At 46.9% G+C, this 27,823-nt stretch overlaps 1 protein-coding gene across 1 annotated transcript in view; it reads right to left on the bottom strand.

Moving 5' to 3' along the window:
* Window positions 1-1,322: 1,322 nt before the first annotated feature.
* Window positions 1,323-27,823, bottom strand: part of rasgrf2b (Ras protein-specific guanine nucleotide-releasing factor 2b) — a gene marked incomplete at both ends in the record, with an annotated part of 308,695 nt that continues 282,194 nt past the window's right edge. The window contains 8 exons of the mRNA XM_084439496.1: window positions 1,323-1,415; window positions 2,375-2,443; window positions 7,575-7,692; window positions 15,719-15,798; window positions 23,624-23,821; window positions 24,651-24,735; window positions 24,952-25,055; window positions 26,597-26,657. Of these exons, the coding sequence (XP_084295622.1) occupies window positions 1,323-1,415; window positions 2,375-2,443; window positions 7,575-7,692; window positions 15,719-15,798; window positions 23,624-23,821; window positions 24,651-24,735; window positions 24,952-25,055; window positions 26,597-26,657 (808 nt within the window). The remainder of the gene's footprint in view (window positions 1,416-2,374; window positions 2,444-7,574; window positions 7,693-15,718; window positions 15,799-23,623; window positions 23,822-24,650; window positions 24,736-24,951; window positions 25,056-26,596; window positions 26,658-27,823) is intronic.

Below are 27,823 nucleotides of genomic sequence, written 5' to 3'. Positions count from 1 at the left end.
GGGTTAATGAGAGTAGAGAGGGGTTAGGGTTAATAAGAGTAGAGAGGGGTTAGGGTTAATGAGAGTAGAGGAGGGTTAGGGTTAATGAGAGAGGAGGGTCCAACGATTCATTAGTTAGGGGAGGGGCGGAGGGTGTCAACAGAGGGTCAAAATCAATACTCCTAAAAATGCTGGGTTGTGGCCACAGACTTATCAGGAACTGTCAGGAACAGTACACTTAAATGCTCAAATGGACTAATTTACTAACTAATGAACTAATCAACTCACAAACTAACTGACTAGTCTTTAAAGCGGGGTCAACCTACAGTGTTAACCTATTTCAAGAAGGCACCTTGAAGGCATCTACTTTTGTCCTTCACATGGACCTATTGACCTACAGAGATGATCAGGGTGGCTCATGAGTGGATCCCCCATGCGGCGTTCTGATAGATTCCAGAATGTTCTTTCATTCCCAGTGAGAGGGGCCACGGACCCACCATAGGTCCCAGCAGCTGGTTGTTTAATTATCTCTGGTTTGAGTGAGGGAGAGGAGTCAGCCGAGGCTCCGCCCAGCCTGGCGATGACGATGCATAGTAGATGAGGGGCACACAGAGACAGTCTACAGTCAAGACAGCCAGAGACACACATGCTAAGCTAGGGGTCAGAACAAAGGCCATATCAACACTAACACCCCGACATGGGGGATCATGCAAAGTCATGTGATGACTGCAGTTATTTCCGAAAGCCTGAATGTGTTTGCTCAAAGATGTGGCACAACGACACACACACACATGCTCACAGGCAAGCAGGTTAACACAGAGAGGAACCAGCATAGACACACAGAAGGTCCCGCTCTTGTTCCTAGAACTGTACATGCTACGTCATCTCTTCAAACCACTCTAGCGCCACTTCCTGCTTCCTCCTGTGTTTACAGCCTTCTCTCAGAGGAACCGCGGCTTGCCAAGATGACATCACAATCCCAGAGGAATAATGAGGTCAAGCAGACGGCGATGTGTCATTTCCTGTCTGCCCTGTTCCTCCCCTCTCTTCTCATCTGCCTCTCTCCATCTCTCTTCAGTCTCTTTCTTCTTCCCTTCTTCCTTCCCTTCTTTTAAAAGACAATCATTTGCATGGTTTCTGCCAGGTGATTATCAGTTCTTTCCATCTCCCTCCATCCATCCATCCATCCATCCATCCATCCATCCATCCATCCATCCATCCATCCATCCATCCATCCATCCATCCATCCATCCATCCCTCCCTCCCTCCCTCCATCGTACTCAATATGAGGGCCCATCGCCCAGGTGGCTTGGCAAGCTCCCGTTGGTCTAGGTAGCTGTCACTCAGGCGGCCAGGCGGGGCTCGATCTTGAGGGAGAGGTCATAGAGAGTGTCTTCATCCATGATCAGAGTCTTATCCAGCAGATACTGAGTCACCTGGTGGGAAAGGAGATGGAGAGAAGGAGAGGGGAGACGTGGAGAGGGGAGGGGAGAAGAGTGATGAAGGGAGCAGTGGGGACAGCAGAAAGCAAGAGAGGAGAGGACAGGAAAAGAGGATAGAAGAGGAGAGGACAGGAAAGGATATGACAGGAGAGGAGAGGGGGAGGAAAGGAGAGGACAGGACAGGAAAGGGGAGGACAGGAGAATACAGGAGAGGGGGAGGAGAGGAGAGGGGGAGGAAAGGAGAAGACAGGACAGGAGAGGACAAGATGGCAGAAAGCGTGGGAGGAGAAGAGAGGATGTTGAGGCGTTCATTCTGAAACAGCAACAATACTCCCATTCAGCATCAATACTCCCATTCAGCATCAATACTCCCATTCAGCAACAATACTCCCATTCAGCAACAATACTCCCATTCAGCAACAATACTCCCGTTCAGCAACAATACTCCCAATACTCCCAAGATACATGAGCAGTTTTGGTGGCATAGGGATGAGAGAGAGAGAGAGAGAGAGAGAGAGAGAGAGAGAGAGAGAGAGAGAGAGAGAGAGAGAGAGAGAGAGCCTTGGGTTCATGTTCTATCCTGTAGGGGGCTATAGGGCTAGGACTAGGGTCAGGGCTGGGGCTGGGGTAGTTACGGTACCTTGGCCTGGTGTTCTATCCTGTAGGGAGTCTATAGGGGGTTAGTTGGGTACCTTGGCCTGGTGTTCTATCCTGTAGGGCTTCTATAGGGGGTTAGTTGGGTACCTTGGCCTGGTGTTCTATCCTGTAGGGCTTCTATAGGGGGTTAGTTGGGTACCTTGGCCTGGTGTTCTATCCTGTAGGGCTTCTATAGGGGGTTAGTTGGGTACCTTGGCCAGGTGTTCTATCCTGTAGGGCTTCTATAGGGGGTTAGTTGGGTACCTTGGCCTGGTGTTCTATCCTGTAGGGCGTCTATAGGGGGGGTAGTTGGGTACCTTGGCCTGGTGTTCTATCCTGTAGGGCGTCTGCTGGAACTGCCGGATCTCTCTGATGATGTGTGAGATCTGAGGAACACAAACGATCATCATGGCAACTATAACTACCAATGCGTCTACAGTATCAGAAAGTGGTCATGTAAAAAGAAACGTGTGTGTGCGTGCGTGTGTGCATGTGTCTGTGTGTGCATGCGAGTGTGTGTGTGCATGTGTCTGTGTGTGTGTGTGTGCATGTGTCTGTGTGCGTTTGTTTGCGTGTGTGTGCGTGCGTGTGTGCATGTGTCTATGTGTGTGCGTGTACGTGTGTGTGTGTGTGCATGTGTGTGTGTGATTGTGTGTCTGTGCGTGTGTGTGTGTGTGTGCAAGTGCAAGTCCTCTGTATACATTGGTGTATATCCTGCTATGCACTGTATGTATATCAAGTAGTGTACAGAAGCTGGTTACCCTGAAACAGGCTTGTTCTGTTCTGACAGCTGTGTTGCTTCAATGGCTCAGTGTGCTACTAACCATTTTCTGCCTCTCCTAGTGCCTCTCTCTCTCCCTCCTACCTTCTTACCAGGTCCAGTGGATGCCCCACTGTCGCCCACAGACCACCCTGAGTCCGATAGATAGATAGATAGATAGATAGATAGATAGATAGATACCCCTGTGTCAGCTGTGGATGTCGTAGTATTTAGTTAACACACACACGTACACACAGACACACAGACACACATCAGTCCACATCCGGCTTAGGCCTGGACCTGATGCTCTTAGCCTTTCTTGCTCTGAAAATTTAATTTAATGTAATTTATTGCTCTATAAATGTTCTTAGCCGTTAGACAAATATATTCCAGGAGCTTGCTCCAGGTTGCCTGTTTTAATATCTGTGTTGCTTTTATGGCTCTGTGTGCTACTAATCCTGTTCTGCCTTCCCTCTCCCTAGTGCCTCTCTCTCTCCCTCCTATCTTCTAACCAGGTCCAGTGGATGTCCCACTGTCACCAGCAGACCTCCCGGAGTCCGATAGATACCCCTGTGTCTGCTGTGGATGTCGTAGCATTTAGTTAACACACACACACACGTACGTACACACAGACATACACCAGCCCACTTCCGGCTTTAGGCCTGGGCAATAGCAAACACACACCAGTATTTGCCATATCTCTCCTATGTTATCTCTCCTATCTTACTCTGAAAATGTAATTTAATGTAATTTATTGCTTATAAATGTTCTTAGCCGGTAGACAAACATACTCCTGGAGCTTGCTCGATCGCCTTGTTGAGAGGGGTCAGGGAAGAATTTTTACAGCTCACTTATCTGGCCCCCGGGTGATTACTGTTTTTTTGCTTCCCTCTGTAATATGTAGGGGTGGGTCGTATGCCCACCTCCCTTGTTCTCTGTAAAGCGCATTGTGTTGCCTCTGGGTATGAAATGCGCTATACAAATAAAGCTTTGATTGATTGATTGATGTGTCTGTGTGTGAGTGTGTCTGTGCGTGAGTGTGTCTGTGCGTGTGTGTATGTGTGTGTGTGTATGTGTGTGTGCATATGTCTGTGTGTGAGTGCGTGTCTGTGTGTGTGTGTGTGCATGTGTGTCTGTGTGTGTGCATGTGTCTGTCTGTGTGTGTGTGTATGCGTGCGTTCGTGCTTGTGCATGCTGTGAAAGGTATTTTTGATTAAGTGCTATTATAGTTGTTTAATACAAGGCCTGTCTATTTAGGCCTAGTTAAGCTTCAATACTGCTGTACACTTTGTACTTTTCCAGAACACATACAGTAGTACGCATGAAAAGTTGTTATTATCTGTGTTCCAGTAGCAGATAAGTTGACTGCCAAGGACACACAACCTCACAATGAAAAGCCTGTCTGTGTTGCAGTAAAATGTAACTAACAGAGAACACCCTAATCACATCGGCTGAATGGAAAACGAAAGTAGTAAGCTCATAGGACAAGCATTAGATACAAGTTTCAACCAATCAGGTACTCACACATGTAGTCACGCGCCAATGTATTGTGTGGAATAGTATATACAGAACGTTCCGACTTGAGTCGGCGCGCTTGCCCAGATACCCCTTGTGTCTCTGTGTAACCGTCCCTTTGCTGCAATTGTAAGGTAATAAAGTATGTTTCTTTTACTCTACTCTGTTATATTTCGTGTCCTCATTTGACAAGGTTGTGTGATTGTGTTGGTCCTTTTGGGAGGAGAACCCTGTGGTACTGGTGAGTTCAATCTGAAGTGTTATAATAGTACTTTGTGAGTGTCCAAATGTCATAGGTCAACCGAGTCCAGCCACCACATTTCACTGGTGTCAGAAGTGGGATTCCAGCTGATCTGCCCGTCTGAGTGAGCCTCCGTTGGACTGATCACCCTTCACGCATCCACTTCATAGCCAAGCCGTCGACGGACGAGGTTGGAAGGCGGACGCAGGGTCGCTCAGAGGGGCAGGGGCCTGGAATCCCTCGATAGAAGGACAACCAACACACAACTAGAGGATTTGCTTTTCTGACATTTTAAGTAAGTTCCAAACGTACACCAATTGTTCACAGAGTTAAAAATTCCTTTTTAATGAGAGTATATACCTAGGGCTACGCTTGTGACGTACGGCATAGGATATAAAGAGATTATTAAGGTCCACATACATACATTGGTTGCCACGGTGAGGTTTTAATGCTAGCTACATTATAACTACATAGTCCGTCCATAGACCAAGAATTCCCACACCTAAACACCGGTTAGGCTCACAGAGAAGTGCTGCGCCTGTGTTTAACATTTTAGTTGTTGAAGAATTATTCTTTTGGTTGGGTTTTCAAATTCATTGACTGTGTGAAGTGTTTTATCCGAGCGGTGCGAAATAGAACCATAACGACTCCGATATTAAACAGTGTTGCTGTTCCACATAAAGTACGTTCCCCATTCTGATTAAAGGTACCATTCTACTACTACTGTTCTATTACTATTACTATTACTACTACTATTCAAGAAGTTGTGATTGAAGTGACTGTTGTGTGCGTTAGAGACATTGCCTTACAATTGCAGCAAAGGCAATTACACATATTTGTAACATTACACATATTACTGTCATGTTGCTCACGGACGTGGTCACGTGAGCAAAGGGGGGATTAGTCAGATCCTTACCCCATCCTGGTACTGCCCAGGCATCACACAAACGCAGAAAAAAAATTGTCAACCCCCGACCCACCACTGCCCTCGAGAAGATCAATCAGGCCGAGCAAGCAGGGGAAAACAGGAACAATGCAACCAGCCCACCTCCAGTAACCTGTCAGCACCAGAACGAGCCAACATCCGACAGCCATCCGAGTGAACGAGAGACCAACCTGGGTACACACAGCACATGTGAAGCGTTGGAGAGGGGAAGACATCCCAGAGGAAACCACCAGAGACTTCCCATCGTGTGAGCCAGAGTCACCAACAAAGGGGGGACCCGACACCCCACAAACTGACATTCCTTCTGTTCCCAGTTTTTCCCCTGTCAAGGAAGAACAACCAGTCCCAGAGCCCGCGGACCCAGAGGTCCCAGAAGAGGAGGACCCGACCCCACCACTTAGGAGACCCCAGAGAGAGCGAAGGCCACCCGCCCACCTAGCCCAATATGAATGGAAGTAAGCACCGCCAGGGAAGGTGGAGTATGCAAAATGTTAGGCATAAGTTGTTGTTTCTTTATCCCAGACGCCAAAGACAATGTCACTAACTATCTCAAACATAGCGCCACCATGATTGAACAAGTTTTGAGCCAGGTTGCCCCCACCGGAGGAGATCTGCATTGGCTGACCGAGTTCTTCTCTGGCTGGGCGGGGAAAGCAGTCTCCATGATCGTGAGTGTCCTGGTTCTAATTGGAATACTAGTGTTCTGTGGCATCCCTATCTGCAAGTGTCTCATCACCAAAGCAACCCGAGCCACCCTGGGAGCAGACGCCACCGAGATGGTCCTGCTGCAGGATGAAGAAGCCTCCCTGTCCCCGGCCCAACAGAAGGCCTGGGATCTCCAGAAGTACCACGAGGATAACCCCAAGGCGATCCTCCAGTAACAGGCAAGATCTGAACATACACATACACCTCCAGACACTGATAACCAACATACACCCCACACTGGGACCTCCTAACTCGGGTAGACACGAGAGCCGTGGCCCCTGCTAGTCGAGCTACAAACACCTCCCTACAGTGACAGACCAGCTGGCAGTCACCTAAAGGTTGAGCACCGGAGAGGACTCTTGGAGTCCTGAAGACCAAACCACCAAGAAGCTGAGTCACTGACCAATAGGGTCAACCCAAAAGCAATGATACTGTTGTAAATTTCACTATTAAAGACTCATGCCATTCTTGACGTTTTAAACTGTTGTTTTATGATTGTACTAGTTACAGTACAGTAACTATGTTCTATTATGTTTTATACTCTGTTTTAAAGTCACTGGGGTATTTAGATGTGTTTTCAAGTACTCTGTTATTCCCCATTCTGATAGCTTAGCTTAGCATCATTCACCAGTAATGTTAACAGTAGAGTGATCCATAGTATGGATCAAAGGGGGGAAATGTGAAAGGTATTTTTGATTAAGTGCTATTATAGTTGTTTAATACAAGGCCTGTCTATTTAGGCCTAGTTAAGCTTCAATACTGCTGTACACTTTTCCAGAACACATACAGTAGTACGCATGAAAAGTTGTTATTATCTGTGTTCCAGTAGCAGATAAGTTGACTGCCAAGGACACACAACCTCACAATGAAAAGCCTGTCTGTGTTGCAGTAAAATGTAACTAACAGAGAACACCCTAATCACATCGGCTGAATGGAAAACGAAAGTAGTAAGCTCATAGGACAAGCATTAGATACAAGTTTCAACCAATCAGGTACTCACACATGTAGTCACGCGCCAATGTATTGTGTGGAATAGTATATACAGAACGTTCCGACTTGAGTCGGCGCGCTTGCCCAGATACCCCTTGTGTCTCTGTGTAACCGTCCCTTTGCTGCAATTGTAAGGTAATAAAGTATGTTTCTTTTACTCTACTCTGTTATATTTCGTGTCCTCATTTGACAAGGTTGTGTGATTGTGTTGGTCCTTTTGGGAGGAGAACCCTGTGGTACTGGTGAGTTCAATCTGAAGTGTTATAATAGTACTTTGTGAGTGTCCAAATGTCATAGGTCAACCGAGTCCAGCCACCACAATGCGTACGTACGTGAGTGTGTGTGTGTGTGTGTGTTTACCATCCTCATCTTGGAGAAGTTGACCAGCCCCTCCTGGGTGAAGTTGGGGGTTCCCTCCTCGATGAAGGCCAGGTCGGTCAGGTACATCCCCAGGTAGGGCACACTGGGAGGGTTGCAGCTGGAGGGTAGTGGGGGGGTGAGTAGGTGGGAAGGCATGGGTGGAGAGGGGGAGGAGGGGAGAGAGTAGGGGGAGGAAGGAGGGAGGCGGGTGGGGCGACAAGGGTTTGTCAGTAGGATACATCTACGAGTTCTTACGAATCAAAGCAGTTGACAACAATGTTGTAGTAAATTAAATTATTGTGTCTGCAACTCTACAGTATCCTTTTCTTGTGGTTTCATGTCACATAACTGTACTGTCCAGGCTATGCCTTAAGGGACTGGCACGTAAGACGTAATATACGTTATCATGGGTGTGCGTGAGTGGGTTGTTAGAGTGCGTGGCAAACGGAAGTAAAGCAGAGTATATTGTGAGTTTGAAGCATGTGTCCGTGTCAATCTATCTAGCATAACATTTGGCGACGAAAGGATGGCTGGATTTAATCTCCCTCCACCGGACCCATTCCTGGCGCTACCGGGGGAGCCTGCAGTGCCATGGAAACGATGGTTAACAGGTTTCAATGCCTATATTGACGCAATGGGATTCACGGCCGAACAGATGCCGGCCGCGGGCAAGAAAGCCCTTCTCATTCACTGCCTCGGGACCGAGGGACAGCGAATCCTGGAAGCACTCGGATCTGCAACAACATTTGACGGAGTTGTGGCGTTACTGACTGGTCACTTCGCGGGGAAACAGCGAGTTCTGATGCGAAGATACAAACTACGGAAGCGCCACCAGCGACCGGGTGAGTCCATACAAGCTTTCGTGGCAGACCTCCGCGATCTCGCCCGAACCTGTGACTACGGTGCGCTGCATGATCAAACGATTAGAGATCAGCTGATTGAAGGCACGTCATGTGAGAAAACAAGAGAAAGACTGTTAATGGAATCAGACGATCTGTCACTGGCTGACGCTATCAAAACTGCTTTGCAAGTGGAGTCGGCATTAGAGTGTTCTTCCCTGCTGAACACCGTTGATAGCGCACAGAAGCAACAGGCGCCGACTCAACACGTGCCACCACAAGCCTCCGTGGCCACTGGGACTGACGTTGCTATGTTACAAATGGTCAGACAGCGCCCTCATGTGGTCCCCAGGAGCAACTGCGCCAACTGTGGTTCCTCTTCCCACGAATCTAGATCACCACAGTGTCCTGCCCGTGGCCAAACTTGCAGAAATTGTGGGAAACTCAGTCATTATGCAAGAGTCTGTCGTTCAGCCACATCCAATGCCCCCTCACGTAACAATTCTGCCCGGACCGCCCAATCCACTTCTAACTCCGCTGATGTTAGTAATGTCCTCTCCACAAGCGCATCGTTCAAGACAGCTGGGGGAGGTGGGCGTTCCGTTGCTTGTGGATACCGGAGCTGCAGCATCACTGCTCAATCAGGCTACGTACAAAATGTTCTTCTCCCACATTCCAATTGGCCCACGACCCGGACTTCCCCTGCGGGGGTACGGAAACTCTCAGATTGATGTGGTGGGCACCATCAATCTGTCAGCTATGGGAAAAAGCACCTGCCTTCCTTCCCATTCACAGTGGCACGCCAGGGGGCTAACCTGCTCGGCCTGGACCTGTTCTTAGACCTGGGTTTCTCACTGATGGAAAACGGCGGCCAGGCTATAATGCAGGTCCTGCCCACGACACTCCATAACAAGTGCCCAGCGTTGTTTGAAGGATTGGGCTGCGTGACTGCATTCACCCACCGCCCTCGTGTGGACCCCGAGGTGGCACCAGTGATTCAGCCTCTCAGGCGGGTGCCGCTTGCGTTCAGGGATGGCGTCTCGGCTGAACTGTCCTCCATGTTGGAGGAGGGCATCATCGAGCCCATAGATGCATCACCGTGGGTCTCAAACTTAGTGATCGCTAAGAAGAAGACTGGGGGACTTCGGATATGTGTGGACCTACGCCAGGTGAATAAGGCCATTATCCCGGACAAGAACCCTCTGCCCACAGTGGAGGAGCACACAGCCCTCTTCCACGGCTCAACAGTCTTTTCGAAGCTGGATCTACGGCAGGGCTACCTTCAAGTACCTCTCCACCCAGCCAGCCGGGACCTGACTGCGTTCGTGACACACGCCGGGGTGTTCAGGTACAGGCGTATGCCATTTGGCCTGAACTCAGCACCCAGCTGCTTTAAAAAAATTATGTCAACCATCCTGGCTGGGCTTCCGGGGACAGCAGTTTACCTTGATGACATAGTAGTCCACGCACCGGACCAGGCCACCCATGATGCCTGCCTACACGGCGTGTTCGAGGCACTGACAAAACATCATGTCACCCTGAATGCAGACAAATGCCTCCTCACAGCATCCGCTGTGGACTTTCTCGGATTCCGCCTTTCAGCAGAGGGGATCATGCCCCTGGCGTCCAGTGTTGAGGCGGTGCAACGCATCCCTGAGCCGACCTCTGCACCCGAGGTTGCCTCATTCCTCAGAATGACCGCTTACTACCTGCGCTTCCTGCCCCACTACTCGGACACGACAGCGCCCTTGCGCCGCCTACTGCGGAAGGACGAGCCATGGGCCTGGTCATCAGAATGCGCTGACGCTTACTCAACACTGAAGGAACAGCTGACCTCTCCTCCTGTCCTGGCTCATTTCGACGTTGACAGCCCTACCCTGCTGACCTGTGATGCTTCTACCGCTGCGGTTGGGGCTGTCCTGTCCCAGGTGCAGGACGGCGTGGAGAGGCCAATAGCCTTCGCATCTCGGGCCCTATCTAAGACGGAGCAGCGCTACTCGGTGGGCGAACGGGAAGCACTAGCCTGTGTGTGGGCATCTGAGTGGTGGCATATGTTCCTCTACGGTCGCCACTTTACCATCAGGACGGACCACCAAGCGCTAACTACAGTGCTCTCCACCTCTGGCACAGGACACAAGCCGCTACGGCTTCACTGCTGGGCCGATCGCCTTCGGCAATATCACTATGATCTCGCCTTAACCCCGGGAAGAGACAACATGGTTGCTGACCTCCTCTCGCGTTCCATCGCGGCCCCAAAGCCCTCTGTTCCGCCAAACCCTCATATTTGGACAGACGACGAGGAACCAGTCCTCATCCAAACACTGTACACGCCTCTGCAGCCTGCAGTTGGAGGAACTGCAAGCAGAATCAGACAAGGACCCAATACTGTCCAAGCTGCGCATGTACATCAGAACCGGCTGTCCAGCCAATATCCCAGAGGAGCTGAAACCATTCGCCAGGGTGAAAGATGGGTTGTCCTGCTGGGCGGATACGTGTGTTTCAAGGGGGCTCTGCACCGTCATTCCGACCACCCTGCGTGCCCGCGTGCTAGTGATGGCACATGAGGGGCACCTGGGAGTGGTTAAACTCAAGCAGCGATGCCGCGAACTGGTGTGGTGGCCGGCCATTGACCGGGACATCGAGCATCTGGTCCAAGACTGCTCCGCTTGCCTTCTCAGCAGCAAGACGGGGCCCCCAGCTCCTGCACCCCTACAGCCACTTCCCTGGCCTTCCCGCCCCTGGAGCCATATACAACTGGATATATGTGGTGAAATCCATGGCCGTGGGGTTCCTCATCACCAGCGCTTTCTCGTAGGCATATATGATCTCCACTCCAAGTGGCCAGAGGTGGTGCCAGTGGGAACAGTGACGTTGCGTGTCATAACTCAAATATTGGATGGTTTGTTTGCGCGCTGGGGGTTACCTAAGGCTGTGACGACTGATAACGGACCCCAGTTGACGTCCGCGGAGTTCTCGGAATTCCTGGCCAGCAAGGGCATCAAGCACATCCGAACGGCGTTCTACCACCCTCAAGCCAACGGAGGGGTGGAGTGCTTCAACGCTACACTAAAAAACGGCATCCGTGCGCACATGGCACAAGGCTGCACATTCGACGTCGCACTCAATCAGACAGTGCTGCACTACAGGGCGAGTCCACACTGCACAACTCAGGTGTCACCATCACTGCTAATGCTGGGTCGGGACATTGAACTCCCACTGCACAGGCTCCGGGCACCCACTGTAATGCCCAACAGGCCCTCGCTCCCGCAGACACAGGAGATCGTGGCTGCACGGCAGCAGAAGACAAAGGAGAAAGTGGACAGGTGGCGCAGGGCACGGGCACCATCAATCCAGGTCTCGGACTGGGTCAGGACTCAACGGCCGCAACGCCCAGCTCAGCGCCAGCTCACGTGGGCATGGACCCTGGCCCGCCCCCAGCTCCGGTGTGGGCCGCACCGGACGAGTCAGTGGCACCGCAGCATCAGGAGCCTGTGGTGCCGGATCCCAGGCCAGTGAGGGTCCGAACTCGGCCCGTTACTCTGGAGGACTACGTTACGTCCTATCATACCTAGGGTAGGGGGGGGGGTTTAACAGTTCTATGCACGTTGTTATTACTCTGCTGTTTAGTTGATCTTGGTTACTTGCACTGTTCTTTACTCATACTATTTTAGTTTCTTTTCAGAGGGGGGAGGAAATGTTGTGTCCAGGCTATGCCTTAAGGGACTGGCACGTAAGACGTAATATACGTTATCATGGGTGTGCGTGAGTGGGTTGTTAGAGTGCGTGGCATACGGAAGTAAAGCAGAGTATGCTGTGAGTTTGAAGCATGTGTCCGTGTCAATCTATCTAGCATAACAATAACGATTCCCTATGTAGTCTGCTGGCTCACTGTTGGTTGTATTTGGTAACTCAACTCAAACGTTATTCATAAGGCACGTTTAAAACGACTACAATCGACCAGAGTGCTGTACAGGTAAGTGAAAAATAAATTATAACAAAGACAATAATACCCACAAATACAACAATACACACACTAGCCTGGGAGTCATGCTCAACTAGAATTGAAGGCCAGGGAGAAAAAGTGGGTCTTCAATTAAGATTGAAAAACATTGAGGGTCTGGGCGGATCTGATGTGGAGGGGCGAGCTGTTCCAGAGCCTAGGGGCAGCCGCCACAAAGGCTCGGTCACCTCTGGTCTTTAGCCTGGTCTTGGGCATGACCAGTAGCAGCTGGTCAGCTGACCTTAAGGCTCTGGCTGGAGTGTGGCGATGCAAGAGTTCAGCCAGGTACAGAGGAGCCAGACCATTTAGAGCAGGGACTTTTAGGGAGAGATATGCCTTAGTCTTGGCTAAAAGTCTTAGCTGGAAAAAGCTGTTTTTAACTACAGAGCTGACCTGCTTATCAAATTTAAAAGCACTATCGAAAAACACTCCGATGTTCTTAACGGAGGAGAAGATGTTGGAGCTTAGAGGGCCCAGGATATCATCAGGGAAGGCTTGTCCAAAACAAGACGATCTCGTTGAGGTTGAGGAAGTTTAAGCCCATCCAGGATTTGATGTCTCTCAGGCAGTCGAGCAATGGCTGCATCGAGTTCTTACTTTTGGCTTTAAGAGGCAGGTACATCTGTACATCATCAGCAAAACAGGGGAAGGAATGTACAGTAAAAAGGATGGGGCCCAGAATTCAGCCTTGAGGAACCCCGCAGGTAAGAGGGGCCGCAGCAGAGGAGAATTCACCTAGTTGTACTGAGAAGCTCCGATCTGTCAGGTAGGACTGGAACCAGTTGAGGTTGGAACCAGTGATGCCTACACACTGTTGGAGCCGTGATAACAGGGTCCTGTAGTCCACAGTGTCAAAGGCAGCCGTCAGGTCTAGGAGCGCCAGAACGGCAGGACCTGTCAACTCTAGAATAGATTTAAAATACTATTACTAGTCTATAAATCTCTCCACAATCACGCACCAGAATACATTTCAGACATGCTTGTCAGGTACATGCCCAACAGACCACTCAGATCCTCAGGTACTGAACTTTTAACAGTTCCAAAAGCCAGGACCAAGAAACACGGAGAGGCAGCTTTTAGGTTCTATGCCCCCAACCTCTGGAACACCCTACCGGAGTGCCTAAGAAGGTCCGAAACAACGGAGGTCTTCAAGCGAGATCTCAAGATGTACCTTTTCGACCTAGCCTACAATCACTAGCCAGGACCTTGAGACACAGAAAGGCAGCCTCAAACCTACCTGTGAATCCTCAGTATACATTGGTGTATATCCTGCTATGCACTGTATGTATATCAAGAGTGTACAGAAGCTGGTTACCCTGAAACAGGCTTGTTCTGTTCTGACATCTGTGTTGCTTCAATGGCTCAGCGTGCTACTAACCGTTTTCTGCCTCCCCTAGTGCCTCTCTCTCTCCCTCTACCCAAAAAGCCTGCAGCTGGACCTAAACTACTCGCTCCAGGAGCTTAGAAAGAAAAGGTAGCTGAGATATAGGCCTAAAATTAGACAGAAAAGAGGGGTTGAGATTTTTCTTTTTGATTAAGGGCTGCAGAAAGGCAGCCACGTAAGATTTCCAGAGAGATGTGGAGTTGATCCTTTTTCCATTTTCTCTTAGCGCGCCTGCATGCACGTCTGAGAGCGCGGGTAGAGTCATTAAGCCACGGCTCTAAGTGCTTTGGTGCGTCTAAGCCAAAAAGGAGCAGTGTCCAATATTTCAGTACATGTGGGATCGAACATGGAGAAAAGCTCCTCGGCACTGAGAGCACAATTCATATCCAAAGTACAAAACAGGGAATCATTAAAAATATCAGAAAACTGTGATGCAGTCAAAGGGTTTAGTGAGCACAGGCGGCGTGCGGGGGCACAAGATTTAATTCCTGAGTAAGGGACTGAAGTAAATAAAACAGAGATGCATGTTGTTGCACAGATTTCATTTACAGAGACAGATACGCCTAATAGGATAGCACACGATCTAGGGTGTGTCCCTTTTCGTGCGTCTGGCCAGTTACAGATTGAATGAGATTAAAAGAGGAGGTTCAAAAAGTCCCTGGCCATAAGTATTGATTCACAGCACATATGGACATTGAAATCGCCTGAAATTAAGATATGGTTGTTTTTAACCATGATCCCCGACAGAAAGTCAGCAAAGTCATTAATAAAATCTGTGTTGCATTTTGGCGGACGATATATAACAGCTCAAAGCACAGGAGATGAGGACAGGTTCAGTTCAAATAGCTGAAACTCAAAGCTAGAGTAGATGGTTGCAGGCTGAGACAGTCGGCACTGGAGATTAGATCTGAACACTGAGGCTATATACCCCCACCATTGCCGGTGGTGCGAGGGGAGCTGAAGAATGTACAGTCAGGAGGAAGGAGTTCTGAGAATGGTGTATACTCGCCAGCATGGAGCCAGGTTTCCGTCAGGAACATAAGATCCAGTTCACGAGGGGTGAAGAAGTCATTCAGCAGAAACGTTTCATTTGCTATTGACCTAGCATTTAACAGGGCCATGCGAAGGTTAAGCTCCGGGCTGGCTGATGATGCAGTGCGTCTCAGCGGGCGAAGGTGGGCCAGGTCAACACCGTGTGGGCGCGGGCTGGGGGCTGTCAGCAGGGCAGGAGGAGCAGGTCCATCAGCGGGGCAGGAGGAGCAGGCCCCATCAGCGGGGCAGGAGGAGCAGGTCCCATCAGCGGGGCAGGAGGAGCAGGTCCCATCAGCGGGGCAGGAGGAGCAGGTCCCATCAGCGGGGCTGGAGGAGCAGGCCCCATCAGCGGGGCAGGAGGAGCAGGTCCCATCAGCGGGGCTGGAGGAGCAGGCCCCATCAGCGGGGCAGGAGGAGCAGGTCCCATCAGCGGGCCCAGCAGAGTCAGCGGCTCCGGGGAGACGGGGCGGATCCATCGACTGATTGAGTGGCGGAAAGCGGGAGCGTAGTGGCAGCCGAGGCATAGATCAGTCACAGGAAAGGCTATCAGGTGGGCCTTAAATCGTACCCACATACCACCCCACTTTCCCCGTCTTTTAAAGCATCTTAATCGGAGAAGGCCGCAGGACAGCCGGCGCAGGTATGCAGGGAGATCCGAGAATACAGGAGGAGGGCTCGTTTGCTGATCAGCCAAAACACGTTGGGACAGCAATAGAAACTCAGATGAAGCTCTGATGTTGAGGAGAGCTTGGCGATCGTAAACAAGTAAGGTATTTGGTTGTATTTGGTAAAGTATTTGGTTGTATTTGGTAAGGTATTTGATAAAGTTTTGGTTGTATTTGGTAAAGTATTTGTTTTAATGTATTTGGTTTAAGTATTTGTGTCTCACTTCTTTAGTGTCTCCCTCAGGTTCTTGAACCTCCCCTCTGATGACACGGTCTTCTGGAGTTTGTCCATGAGGGCCTTGGTCTGGAGGGAACACAGCAGAGCTTGTTGGGTACATTCAATACATATAGATCTGGTATGTTCAATTCATATAGATCTGGTACATTTCATTCATATATATCTGGTGCATTCAATTCATATACAGTTAAGTCCATAAATATTTGAACATTGACAGTTTTCATCATTTTGGCTCTGTGCACCACCACAATGTATTGAAGAGCAGACTTTCAGCTTTAATTTGAGGGTATTTACATCCAAATCAGGTCAGCGGTGTAGGAATATTTTATGTGCCCCCCCCCTTTTTTTTTTTTAAGGAACCAAAAGTAATTGGACAATTGATTGCTCAGCTGTTCCTTGGCTAAGTGTGTGTTATTCTCTTGTTGTTTTATTTACAAGGAGCAGATAAAAGATTTAGAGTTTATTTCAAGTTTGGTACATGCATTTGGAATCTGTTGCTGTCAACTCTCAATATGAAATCCAAAGAGCTGTCACTAACAGTGAGGCAAGCCATTATTAGGCCGGAAAACCAAAACAAACCCACCAGAGAGATATCAAAAACATTAGATGTGGCCAAATCAACTGTTTGGTACATTCTTAAAAAGAGGGAATGCACTGGTGAACTCAACAACACCAAAAGACACGGAATACCACAGAAAACAACTGTGGTGGTTGACAGAAGAATGATTTCCCTGGTGAAGAAAGACCCCTTCACAACAGTTGGCCAGATCAATTGCTCTCCCCAGGAGGAAGGCGCATCTCTGCCAAAGTCAACAATCAAGAGAAGACTTCACCAGAGTAAATACAGAGGGTTCACCACAAGATGTAAACTATGAGTGAGCCTAAAAAACAGGAAGAGCAGATTAGAGTTTGCAAAAACACATCTAAAAAGCCTATGAACAGTTGAGACAAAGCAACCTGTAACCATCAACTTATACCAGAATGATGGGAAGAGAAGAGTATGGAGAAGGGAAGGAACTGCTCATGATCCCAAGCATCACCTCATCAGTGAAGCATGGTGGTGGTAGTGTTATGGCCTGGGCATGAATAGCTGCCAATGGAACTGGTTCTTTTGCATTTACTGATGATGTGAATGCTGCCAAAAGCAAATTCTTCAGAACTCATTGGATGGTGTTTCACAGTGCAGATGGACAATGACCTGAAGCATACTGCGAAAGCAACCAAAGAGTTTTGCAAGGCAAAGAAGTGGAATGTTCTGCAATGGCCAAGTCAATCACCTGACCTGAATCCAGTTGAGCATGCATTTCACTTGCTGGAGACAAAACTGAAAGGAAACCGCCCAAAGAACAAGCAGGAACTGAAGACAGTTGCATTAGAGGCCTGGCAGAGCATCACCAGGGACGAGACCCGGCGTCTGGTGATGTCTATGGGCTCCAGACTTCAGGCTGTTATTGACTGCAAAGGATTTGCAACCAAATATTAAAAAGGAACATTTGATTTATGATTATGTTAGTTTGTCCAATTACTTTTGGTCCCTTAAAAAGGAAGGGACCACATATAAAATAGGCTAGCAGCAAGTCCTCAAAAAAGGCTTTAGTTTTCGAGATACCCCTACCCGAGTTAGAACAAAACACAACCATGTTTTTTCATATCCCCTATGTGTCCCATTAATGAAATTGATGGTTGTGGAACTTTAGTTTTGTGGGAAATAAGTTTTTTTGGCTATTCTTTAGACCTACCCTAATATCTGAAAAAGAGCCAAATTAAGCCTGTCCGATTAGGGGTGAGGTGACAAAAAAGCCCATAATTTGATAATGCTCACTCACTCATTTGCTGTGGTATGAAGTAGGTACCTGCCCAATATAACCAGAGAGTCAAATTTGTATTTATATATAAATACATACTGATATAAGCTCATGTAAACATAGCTTTAACTTAGGCGGAAATTGTATTTTTGTGGATAGGACAAGAGCACTCCTGAACTTTTCTCTTATTCATCGGGAAAACATAGATTCCCATTGGATATACTGTTACTGGTTGGCCTAGTGTGCTATTGAACTAAAACCAAATTGTTGTGCGGATATATATTTAGTTTTTTCTTGCAAACAAGGCGACCTTAAGACCTACTACTTCTCTGGAACCAAACAAATTAGATGATTACAAAATGCTCATATTTGGAGAGGGAAAGGCCAGGTGCTGTAGGCTACACAAAACAGTCAGTGTGAGTGTATAACCCAATAAAGCTTAACTAAAATTACAAACATAAAGATCCAAGGTATAGGTAGAATAATTTTTATTGAAATAATCCATTTAAATCAGAACCAAGAACATACCATACAAAAATAGAACACATGCATAAAATAAAGTGTGTGTGTGTTTGTGTGAGTGCTACTACTCCAGCCTGATGCTAAAGTATCTCCCCAGTGCCTCAGTCCAGCGGTCCCTAGCTCATATTATCCGTGTCCTGCGCTGACGTCCACTCCCCTCGTGCCCAGGTGGCCTTCTCCCCCTCACTCCTTGATTGTTCTCCTTGTGAAGCTTCCATGTTTCCCTGGGTCTTTTGCCCGGTCCTTTTTTGCTCCATGCTTTTTGTGATCCCCAGCTTTCTCCAGTATTGTAGTCCCTGTGTTTGTCCAGTCCCTGTGGTACCTCTGTTCTTCTGTTCCTTGTTCCGCCATGCTCCAGTCTTCCTGTGTGCAAGTCTGGTTTGTCTTATTGACACGTCTTTGTTTGTTTCCCTTTGTTTGTTGGTTGTCCATTTGTCCTCTCCCCTAGTTCAGTGTTCCCCATTGACTTTCCAGGATGTTCAATGAAAATGAGCCTGTCTCCATCATTTTAGACCAACTTTTCTTTGAGTTTCCATGGCTTGTATACTGTAGCTGATTCTTCCACTTTACTAAGTTTTCTCCCATAGCTCTCAGTTATAGCACTCAGTGTTGACAGTCATATTATTGACAGTCATATTATCTGAAAAGACTGTCTTATTTAACTCTTCAGATAGCTCAATGAAAGCTCTTTGATGTTCGGTGAACTTCTTTTCTGACAGATGCTTGTTTCTGGTTGCTGAAATATTATTTGCTGAAATGTAGTGTGCGAGGCAGCTTCTGTGGTACTTAGCATTAGGGGTGTGCCCGAATACGAATACGGTATTCGGACGAGCACAAATAGTAGCTTTTTCCCGAATAGTAAATTAGTACGAATATATATATATATATATATATAAATATTCGGGAGGGGGTAGAACAGTTAAATACTGTATGAGCGAGCGATACGCGCACGTTCTGTCTGCTGTCTGTTTTCGAGTGTGCTAGCTATGGGCACACTCGAAAAACTCTAAAAAGTATGATATACGTGGATTTCAAGTTCAGGAATTACATTACAGGAACCCCATAGGTCCTTTCGCCTCTGCAAACAACAGTAACTTGTAAACAGTATCACCGAACATACAACAGCCATCCCTTGTCGTGGAGGTTTACAGTGTGAAGAGATGGTTGTTGTATGTTCAGTGAAAGTAGTACTGTTTACAAGTTAGCTGTTATTTCGAAATGCAGAGGCGAAAGGACCTATGGTGTTAACAGGACGACTTCAGAGCTTGGTAAGCATAAACCATGTAATTCCTGAACTTGAAATTCACGTATATCATACTTTTTCGAGTTTTTCGAGTGTGCCCATAGCTAGCAACGAGCCAGGGTGCGCAGAACTCTGTACTGCACAAAATAGAAATATTTTAACCTGTACTAGTCAGATACATGCCAGGGATGCCAGGAATAGGGCTAAACATGAAATTCAGTGTACATATCCTTTAAGGAGCTCGTCTGCCATGCCGAACTTGTGAGTTCAAATCCCACAAAACTTGTTGGTTCAAAACTTGTGGTGTGGATAGTTTTTTGTCACTGGATGTTATAGAAGCTATGTAAAATGCGGTTACCTGTTGGTTCTATGTCAGTTATTGAATTTATGTGCAGTAATTGAACATATGAAATACTCCTGTTTTGAAATTATACCTACAATATGTGTCTCAGTAATTACCCATTATATATACATCCTTTTACTGTTGATAAACAATTAAGTGTGCGGGCGCATTTTGGCAACTGGTGGGGGCAGGTGAGTAGCCCAGAGAGGGGTCCACTGCCCCCGACCCAATATGACGCGAGGGGCGGGAGTCTCGCCATCACGCCACTATCCACGCCAAGGATCCCACAACTCAGCCCCTGAGTGGGCTAGAGACCCACGGTCTTTGCCAATGGGTGCAAGGAGATTGACCAGAGGTCACTGTACTGCACTCAATCAGCTCTGACCCAAGCAGGCAGAGTCTCAGCACCACGCCACTATCCATGCCATGAACTCCACAACTCAGCCCCTGAGCGGGCTAGTGAAACACGGTTTTCACCAGTGGGTGTATGGAGATTGCCCGGAAGTAACTGCACTACATCCGAACTGCTCTGATGCAAGGGGGCGGAGTCTCGCCACCACGCCACGGACCCCACAGCAAATGGGCCTAGGATATAGACAATTAGCCAATTGCACAACGCCAGTACTTCCTGAAATTAGACATGCTTCTCTATTTCCTGTCCTACACTATTGGATGAAGTGATTATTCAGGTGTGTCTGACTGCATTACAATGATCAGGCACACCTGAATAATCATTTCATCCAATAGTGTGAGACAGGTGTGACTTTCGTTGTCTAAATAGAGAAGCATGTCTTATTTCAGGAAGTACTGGAGTTGTGCATATAGTGAATTAACTACTGGTGGAATGGTGGTGGAGCATCCATTGGGGACCCGCTGTAGGTCCACTAGCCTTGTGTTATATTCCTTCGGAGGTCCGCCAACTCGTCCATCGGGGACCCGCTGTAGGTCCGCTAGCCTTGTGTTATCTGGGTTTATCCCTTACCTTTGTCCAGAAACAGAAGTTGAACTAATTGCAGCAAAATAGCTAACGTTACAGGAACCATCAGTATAACTGCTTTAGCCACTGACTGCTACCTTTAATGTTATGTTAGCTGCTGCTAGCTGTTGTGAGCTCATGAGCTAACTGGCTATCTTGCTCTTATTGTGCAGGATGAGCATTGGAAGCATTGGAACTGATGTGTCCAGGCGACAAGACCTATCTTAATTTATCAGACATTATTTCATGTCATTTCAATTCACAGCTATTTCAGTGGCATGACTAGCTTCCGTCCTACCAGTCCTGAACACAAACAAGCCAGCCACGCACATAAGCCAGACTGGACCTGGCCTGGTTATAGTGGGCTTTCTTGTCACAAATGAAACACTGATTGCGGATGTCAAATTCGGTGCCTCTGCTCAGTCTTGGTTTTTTGATAAGGGACTGATCCTTGTCTGGGTCTTGCACAGTCACGGTGGAAGTAGCCTAGTGCAATAGGCCAGGTTGGTTGTGCTGGAGTAATTTGCTCTGCATGACTTGTTGTATGACACTTTCACTTTGAAGGAGAGTAGGTCACTTGAGTGGGGAGAGAGTCTCTTGTGAACCTCGTCATTTCGTTCCTGGGCAACTTTCAATATTGTTTTTAGTCCTTCCAATTTGGGATTCTTGATATATGGATTTTTTTGTATCATCTTGCAGAGCTTTACCACATATCAGGCATAGCTTTTCATTAAGTGCCAGTGTCTGGCTTGTTGACTGTGCTGGCTCTGTTGGTGCCATAAGTGCACAGCTGGACTCTGGTCAGCTGGTGAATACGGAAAACACAGTTAATATATTTGCCACACAGACTCTCACACACACACACACACACACACACTGTCAAGAGTTAGCTTTGTATCTGCAATTAGCATTGTACAATGGTATGCTATCTAGCTAAAGGTATAGTAAGCTGGCTAAGCTAGCTAAAATTATTATTATTATTTCAACACAAAACATTTCAATTTCAATACTCAATTTAAGAATATATAAAAATGAATGAATCATATTTAGACATTTGTGTTACCTGTCTGTTCTGTCATTAGACTGGTAGCTTCTTCTTTCTTTTTCTTTTTTTTCTGCCACATACCATTATGACAATCCTCTGGATGTGGCAGTTTAAAAATGGAAAAAAAAACAAGGAGGCACACTCCTGGATGGAATGTAATGCCTGAATGGAATGTGGTGCTATATTGACTTCAGAGGGTGATATGGATTGCATATCCCAAAATAAAACACTAAACAATGAATATACCTTTTTCAGGAAGGGCTAGCTTATGGTAGGCTAAATGAAAAGGATATTGACTTCCAAAACCTTTTGATTTTGTTCAAATAAAAAAGTTTTGTGTTATTTCACCATGAAAAATAATTTACTGTATATGCTTTCCGACTATTCATCACTGTGTTTAAAGGTCGACAGTACATAATTAAAACAAATTATCAACATAAATTCAGGTAATCCATGTGCACAAGGTACCTGACTACTATCACACAAAACTTTAAGTGGATCAGAGCTTCCTTTGGAAAACTAGACTGCGCAATGTAACCCTTGCACCCCCCAGAAAGATCTGGGGGGTGCATCACTTCATCAGTTGATTTCACTAATATCCCACAAAAATAAAGTTCCACAACAATGCATTTCTTGAATGGGAAACCCTGAAGATAAAAAAAAACATTGTTGTGTTTTGTTCTAACTTGGGTAGGGGTACAGTACCTCAAAATCTGAGGGCCCCTCCTGCTATACTAACAATTTCCGCCTACACTAAAGTCATGTTCGCAGGACTATATTCTAGTATTTCTTTGAGAAAATTACATTTTAACTCTTTGATGTTGTTGGACAGTTACTTGGGTCAAACCACAGCAAAGTTGATGCAAATTTGAGTGAGCATTATGAAATTATGGGCTTTTTTGTCACCTCACCCCTAATCGGACAGGCCTTATTTGGCTCTTTTTCAGATATTAGGGTAGGTCTAAAGAATAGCCCAAAAAACTTATTTCCCACAAAACTAAAGTTCCACAACCATCCATCTCATTAATGGGACACATAGGGGATATGAAAAAGCATGGTTGTGTTTTGTTCTAACTCGGGTAGGGGTACCTCAAAATCTGAGGGCCCCTCCTGCTAGACTAAAATGTGTTGTAATTCCTACACCGTTCACCTGATTTAGATGTATACTCTCAAATTAAAGCTGAAAGTCTGCTCTTAAAACATATATTGAATGTTTAATTTTAAATCCCTTGTGGTGATGTACAGCCCAAATGATGAAAATTGTGTCAATGTGCAAATATCTATGGACCTAACTGTAGATCTGGTACATTAAATACATGTAGATCTGGTACATTAAATACATATACAGTAGAGCTGGTATATTAAATGCATATATGTTATGTTGTTATGTAATGCTCTTATGTTGGTCTATGTGTGTAACCTCTGTGTGTGTGTGTGTGTGTGTGTGTGTGTGTGTGTGTGTGTGTGTGTGTGTGTGTGTGTGTGGCTCTGTGGCTGTGAGTATTGTTTTAGAGGAATCTCTTACGACATTTCGTTATACTTGTATAATGACAATAAAGCTTTCAATTCAATTCAATGCAATTCAATATAGATCTGGTGCATTCAATACATATCCAATACATATCAATACATATAATATAATGCTGGTATATTAAATGCATATAGATCGGGTACATTCAATACATATAGATCTGGTACATTAAATACATATTGTACCACACCATAGAGCTTGTTGGGTACATTAAATACATATTTTAGCACATTTTACAACTCAGTGGCTTCACAATATGTTACAACTAGGCAGGGACAAAACTCAAACAAAATTCTACAATAATCCTATAGCTATTACAGGTAATCCACCAGCCAACCAATCAGTCAATCAATAACTTCAAACTTAATTTATGGACCAGACATTGTATAGGCTGGGGTTAAGGTTGTTGGACAGTGTGTACAGTACCTGCTTGCTGACTTTGGCCCAGGTCTTCTTTAGCCTGTAGATGGCGCTGCGGTTGAGGGCAGAGGTGATCTCCAGAACGCCGTTGTAGTTGTTGAGACAGCGGCAGATGTCGGCCACCGCCACCCACTTCTCTATGGAACTGGCTCTGGAACCCACGTCTGTGTGGGTCATGATCTGAGACGCCACCAGGTTACTCATCTAGGGGCGGATAGGAAGGAAGGACAGAGAGAGGTGGGAGGTAGGGTGAGGGTGGAGAGGGAGGGAGGATAGAGAGAGGAAGGAGAGAGAGGGAGGGAGGAGAGGAAGGAAGGACAGAGAGGGGTGGGAGGTAAGGTGATGGTGGAGAGGGAGGGAGGATAGAAAGGAGGGAGGAAAGAAAGGAGGGTGAAGAGAAAGGAGGGAGGAGAGGGAGGGAGGACAGAGAGAGGAAGGAGAGAAAGGGATGGAGAAGAGAGGGAGGGAGGACAGAGAGAGGAAGGAGAGAGAGGGAGGGAGGAGAGAGAGGGGATGGGAGGTAGGGTGAGGGTGGAGAGGGAGGGAAGATTCAAGTTCGAGTTTTCACCCACGCTGCAGCAGTAAGACAAACATACACTGTTCAAAAACACACAAAAATACAGCAGGTTCCTGAAAACATCTGTACACAAACAGAAGAACAAACATTTCAATAAAAGCAAGATCTGCACAAATCCCTTCAATAAAGAAAACAGATCCTCCAGTGTCCATCCCAGCTTCGTCCTTCCCTTATATGCTGCAGTTTAAATCTATAACCGTATGTCATGATTTATAAGGGTTCACAGGTCGATGTCATGATTTATAAGGGTTCACAGGTCGATGTCATGATTTATAAGGGTTCACAGGTCGATGTCATGATTTATAAGGGTTCACAGGTCGATGTCATGGTTATTCGACATTTATGAACCTTTTATAAGGCATGACATATTATTAATGCTCTGAGACACATTTATGTAGTGTTCATAGAGGCTTTATGGAGGCGTAAATAAGGCTGGCATTGTTAGGCAGTGCTCACATCGTTGAAGTGCTGGCTGGTCTTCATGATGTAGGGAGTTCTCTCTGTCTTGTCCATTTTCATCCAACCCTGGCCCAGGAACTCCCTGACACACACACACACACACAAACACACACACACAACCACGGATGTTGGAACACACACCTGAATCACAATTGTCAATGTCCAAACCATTGGAAACAGACACAAACTGATATATGAGTAACAAACACATCAACTGGTCATGAACATGCTGGATAATATTGTGGTTCATGACATTATGACAGGATATGACGTGACGGAAGGAAGAGCCATAACTCACTCGTAGGGGATGGTCCTGAAGACGATGTGGTCCAGCAGAGTGATCTGTTCAGCCAGCTCCATCGCTGAAAGGGACTCAAAACACTCTGCCTTGGGGCACTCAGCCTGGAACACACACACGCACACACACACTCACACACGCAGGCACATACACACGCACACACTCACGTACGCACGCATACACACTCACTCGCACACACACACGCAAACGCACGCACACACACGCGCACACACACACTCACGCACGCACTCTCTCACACACTCAAACACGCACACACACAAGCACGCACACACACACACACGCAGACACACTCATATATGCACGCACGCTCACACAAGTGCACACACGCATGCATGCACGCACACACACACACACACACACGCTTATATCAGCCTAGTTGAAAGCATGCTTTAGAGTGAGGAACATAAGAGGCCCTTTTTCCCTGGTGAGGTCAGCCTCAGTAACGCTGGGTAACAGATGCATGCTGTACGGACCGTTATTCTACCTGTCATTTATTGTCCATGTATTATTGTGGAATGTAGATCAAGATTTCTTTATTTGTCACATGTAATATACAGTGTACAGTCACAGTGAAGATTGCTCAATACAGATAGACTCCAATACTCAACTATATACTCAGCAATACTCATTGTAAGTGAGTACGCTGCTGAGAACAAAGACACATTTTGGACAATAAAGTTCTATTTACAGTATATCTCTCCCTTTCTCTCAGTTTCTCTCCCTTTCTCCCAGTCTCTCTCTCTCTCCCCTTCTCCCAGTCAATCTCTATCCCTTTCTCCCAGTCTCTCTCTTTCTCCCAGTCTCTCTCTCTCTCCCCTTATCCTAGTCTCTCTCTCCCCTTCTCCCAGTCTCTCTCTATCCCTTTCTCCCAGTCTCTCTCTATCCCTTTCTCCCAGTCTCTCTCTCTTTTTCTACCAGTCTCTCCTTTTCTCCCAGTCTCTCTCTCTCTTTCTCCCAGTCTCTCTCTCCCTTTCTCTCAGTCTCTCTCTCTCTTTCAGTCTGTCTCTTCCTCTCTCTTCCACCTTTTCTTTATCTCTCCTCCTCTTCCTCAGTTTCCCTCTGACAGACTGTTGGAGGACCTGACTGCACGTTGAGCCTTGGTTAGAATGAATGGTAAATGGACTGCACTTATATAGCGCTTTTATCCAAAGCGCTTTACAATGGATGGCCTCTCATTCACCCATTCACACACACATCCACAAACCAATGGCGGCAGCTGCCATGCAAGGTGCTAGCCTAATAATTGGGAGCAATTTGGGGTTCAGTGTCTTGCCCAAGGACATTTCGACATGTGGACAGGAGGAGCCGGGATTCGAACTGCCGACCCTACAATGATTGGACGACCCATTCTACCTCCTGAGCCACAGCCTTCTCCAATTAGTAGCTCATTGACCACTGCGATAGAATTCATTGGTACCATCTGGGTCTGCAGAGTTAGCTGATGAACGTTGATAAAAATACTATTTATCCAGGAGAGGAAAGGGTTCTGCGTTTCAACAACAAAGTCACTAACTTCTCATTCTAAATCTGTCACAAAGAGAGTCACAGACCCCAGTCAGTCAAGGCCTCCTATGGAGCAGGTTGGAGTGTGAATCAAAGATTGTGGGTAGTGTAGTTCTCTCACCATCTGTAGGATGTCTTCTATCCTCAGCTGGGCATCGTCTTGCTCATCCTGGGACAAGGCGCTGAGGGGAGAACACAGAGAGAACACAGCCGGAGAATGAGAGTGCGTCTCTGTGTGTGTGAGCATGTGTGTGTCTCTGTGTGTGTGTGTGGGGGGGGGTGTGTGCATGTATGTGTGTCTGTGTGTCTCTGTGAGTGTGTGTGTATGTGTCTGTGTGCGTGCATGTGTGTCTGTGTGTGTTTGTGTGTGTGTGTGTCTGTCTGCGTGCGTGCATGTGAACATGTACAGTGCCTCTAATTTTGGAAGGCGCAAAAAGCGGCGGCGTGGCATGCCAGTAGCGGTGCTATGGTGTCAGCGTGTTGGTGTTTTCGTGCTGTGTTGCACACTAACCACCACGAGGCATCGCTGATCGAGAAGCAACTTGTGGCAGCGGAGCTTCCCGACAATACTGTCAATATTATAACAATATAATACACAATAGCTGCGTTCCAGTGTAATGGGCAGATCCGGAGGCTTTTGAAGAAAAAAAAAAAGTCCCTGTAGGAATAGAGCTACATTGTAACACTGTGTTCACTTCACATTATAAAAATCAAACTGGTGATTTACCAGTTTGAGCAAAATAGTAAGCCTATCTTAATGGATACTATAGCCTAGTTAATATTGACTTAATAAGCTACTGTTAGAAACACAAACCTAAATTAAGAATACAATATATGTGCTGACACAACCAGAACAAATGACAGTTCGGCCCTGTAGCAGATTTTGGACATGACAAATATTCTACAGACCATATTGTGAGACCATCTCACTGATTGGAATATTGGTGACGCCTGAACAGGATGTCACACCTTCTCCCCTACCCGATGACTAATCAATGGAAGGTCATGTAAAGAAGAATGCATTGTGTTTAGACTGTTTCCCGTCAAACTCACGGTACATCTGACAAAACCCTTTTAGGACTGGTTTTGTGAAATGGGATTTGGCAAAACATTAACTCTTTCCCTCCTGGCCATGGTCCTCCTACCCATCCCCCGCAGTAATAAACCCAGGCCACACATTCCAAGGGGACCTCTCCACAGCAGCCTCACACAGTGAGACAAATGAATGACATTCTTTGTCTTGTTTCTTTTTTCAGATAACTTTAGTGTTTTCTAAGATACAGTGGAATTTTTGAACATGATGTATAATATGTATGTATAACATATGCACCATAGGTTATTTTTTAAT

Source organism: Borostomias antarcticus (genome assembly GCF_949987555.1).
Source record: "Borostomias antarcticus genome assembly, chromosome: 6".
Lineage (NCBI taxonomy): Eukaryota > Metazoa > Chordata > Actinopteri > Stomiiformes > Stomiidae > Borostomias > Borostomias antarcticus.
The sequence above is the reverse complement of the archived record's forward strand: the minus strand, read 5'-3'. Positions and strand labels throughout refer to the sequence as shown.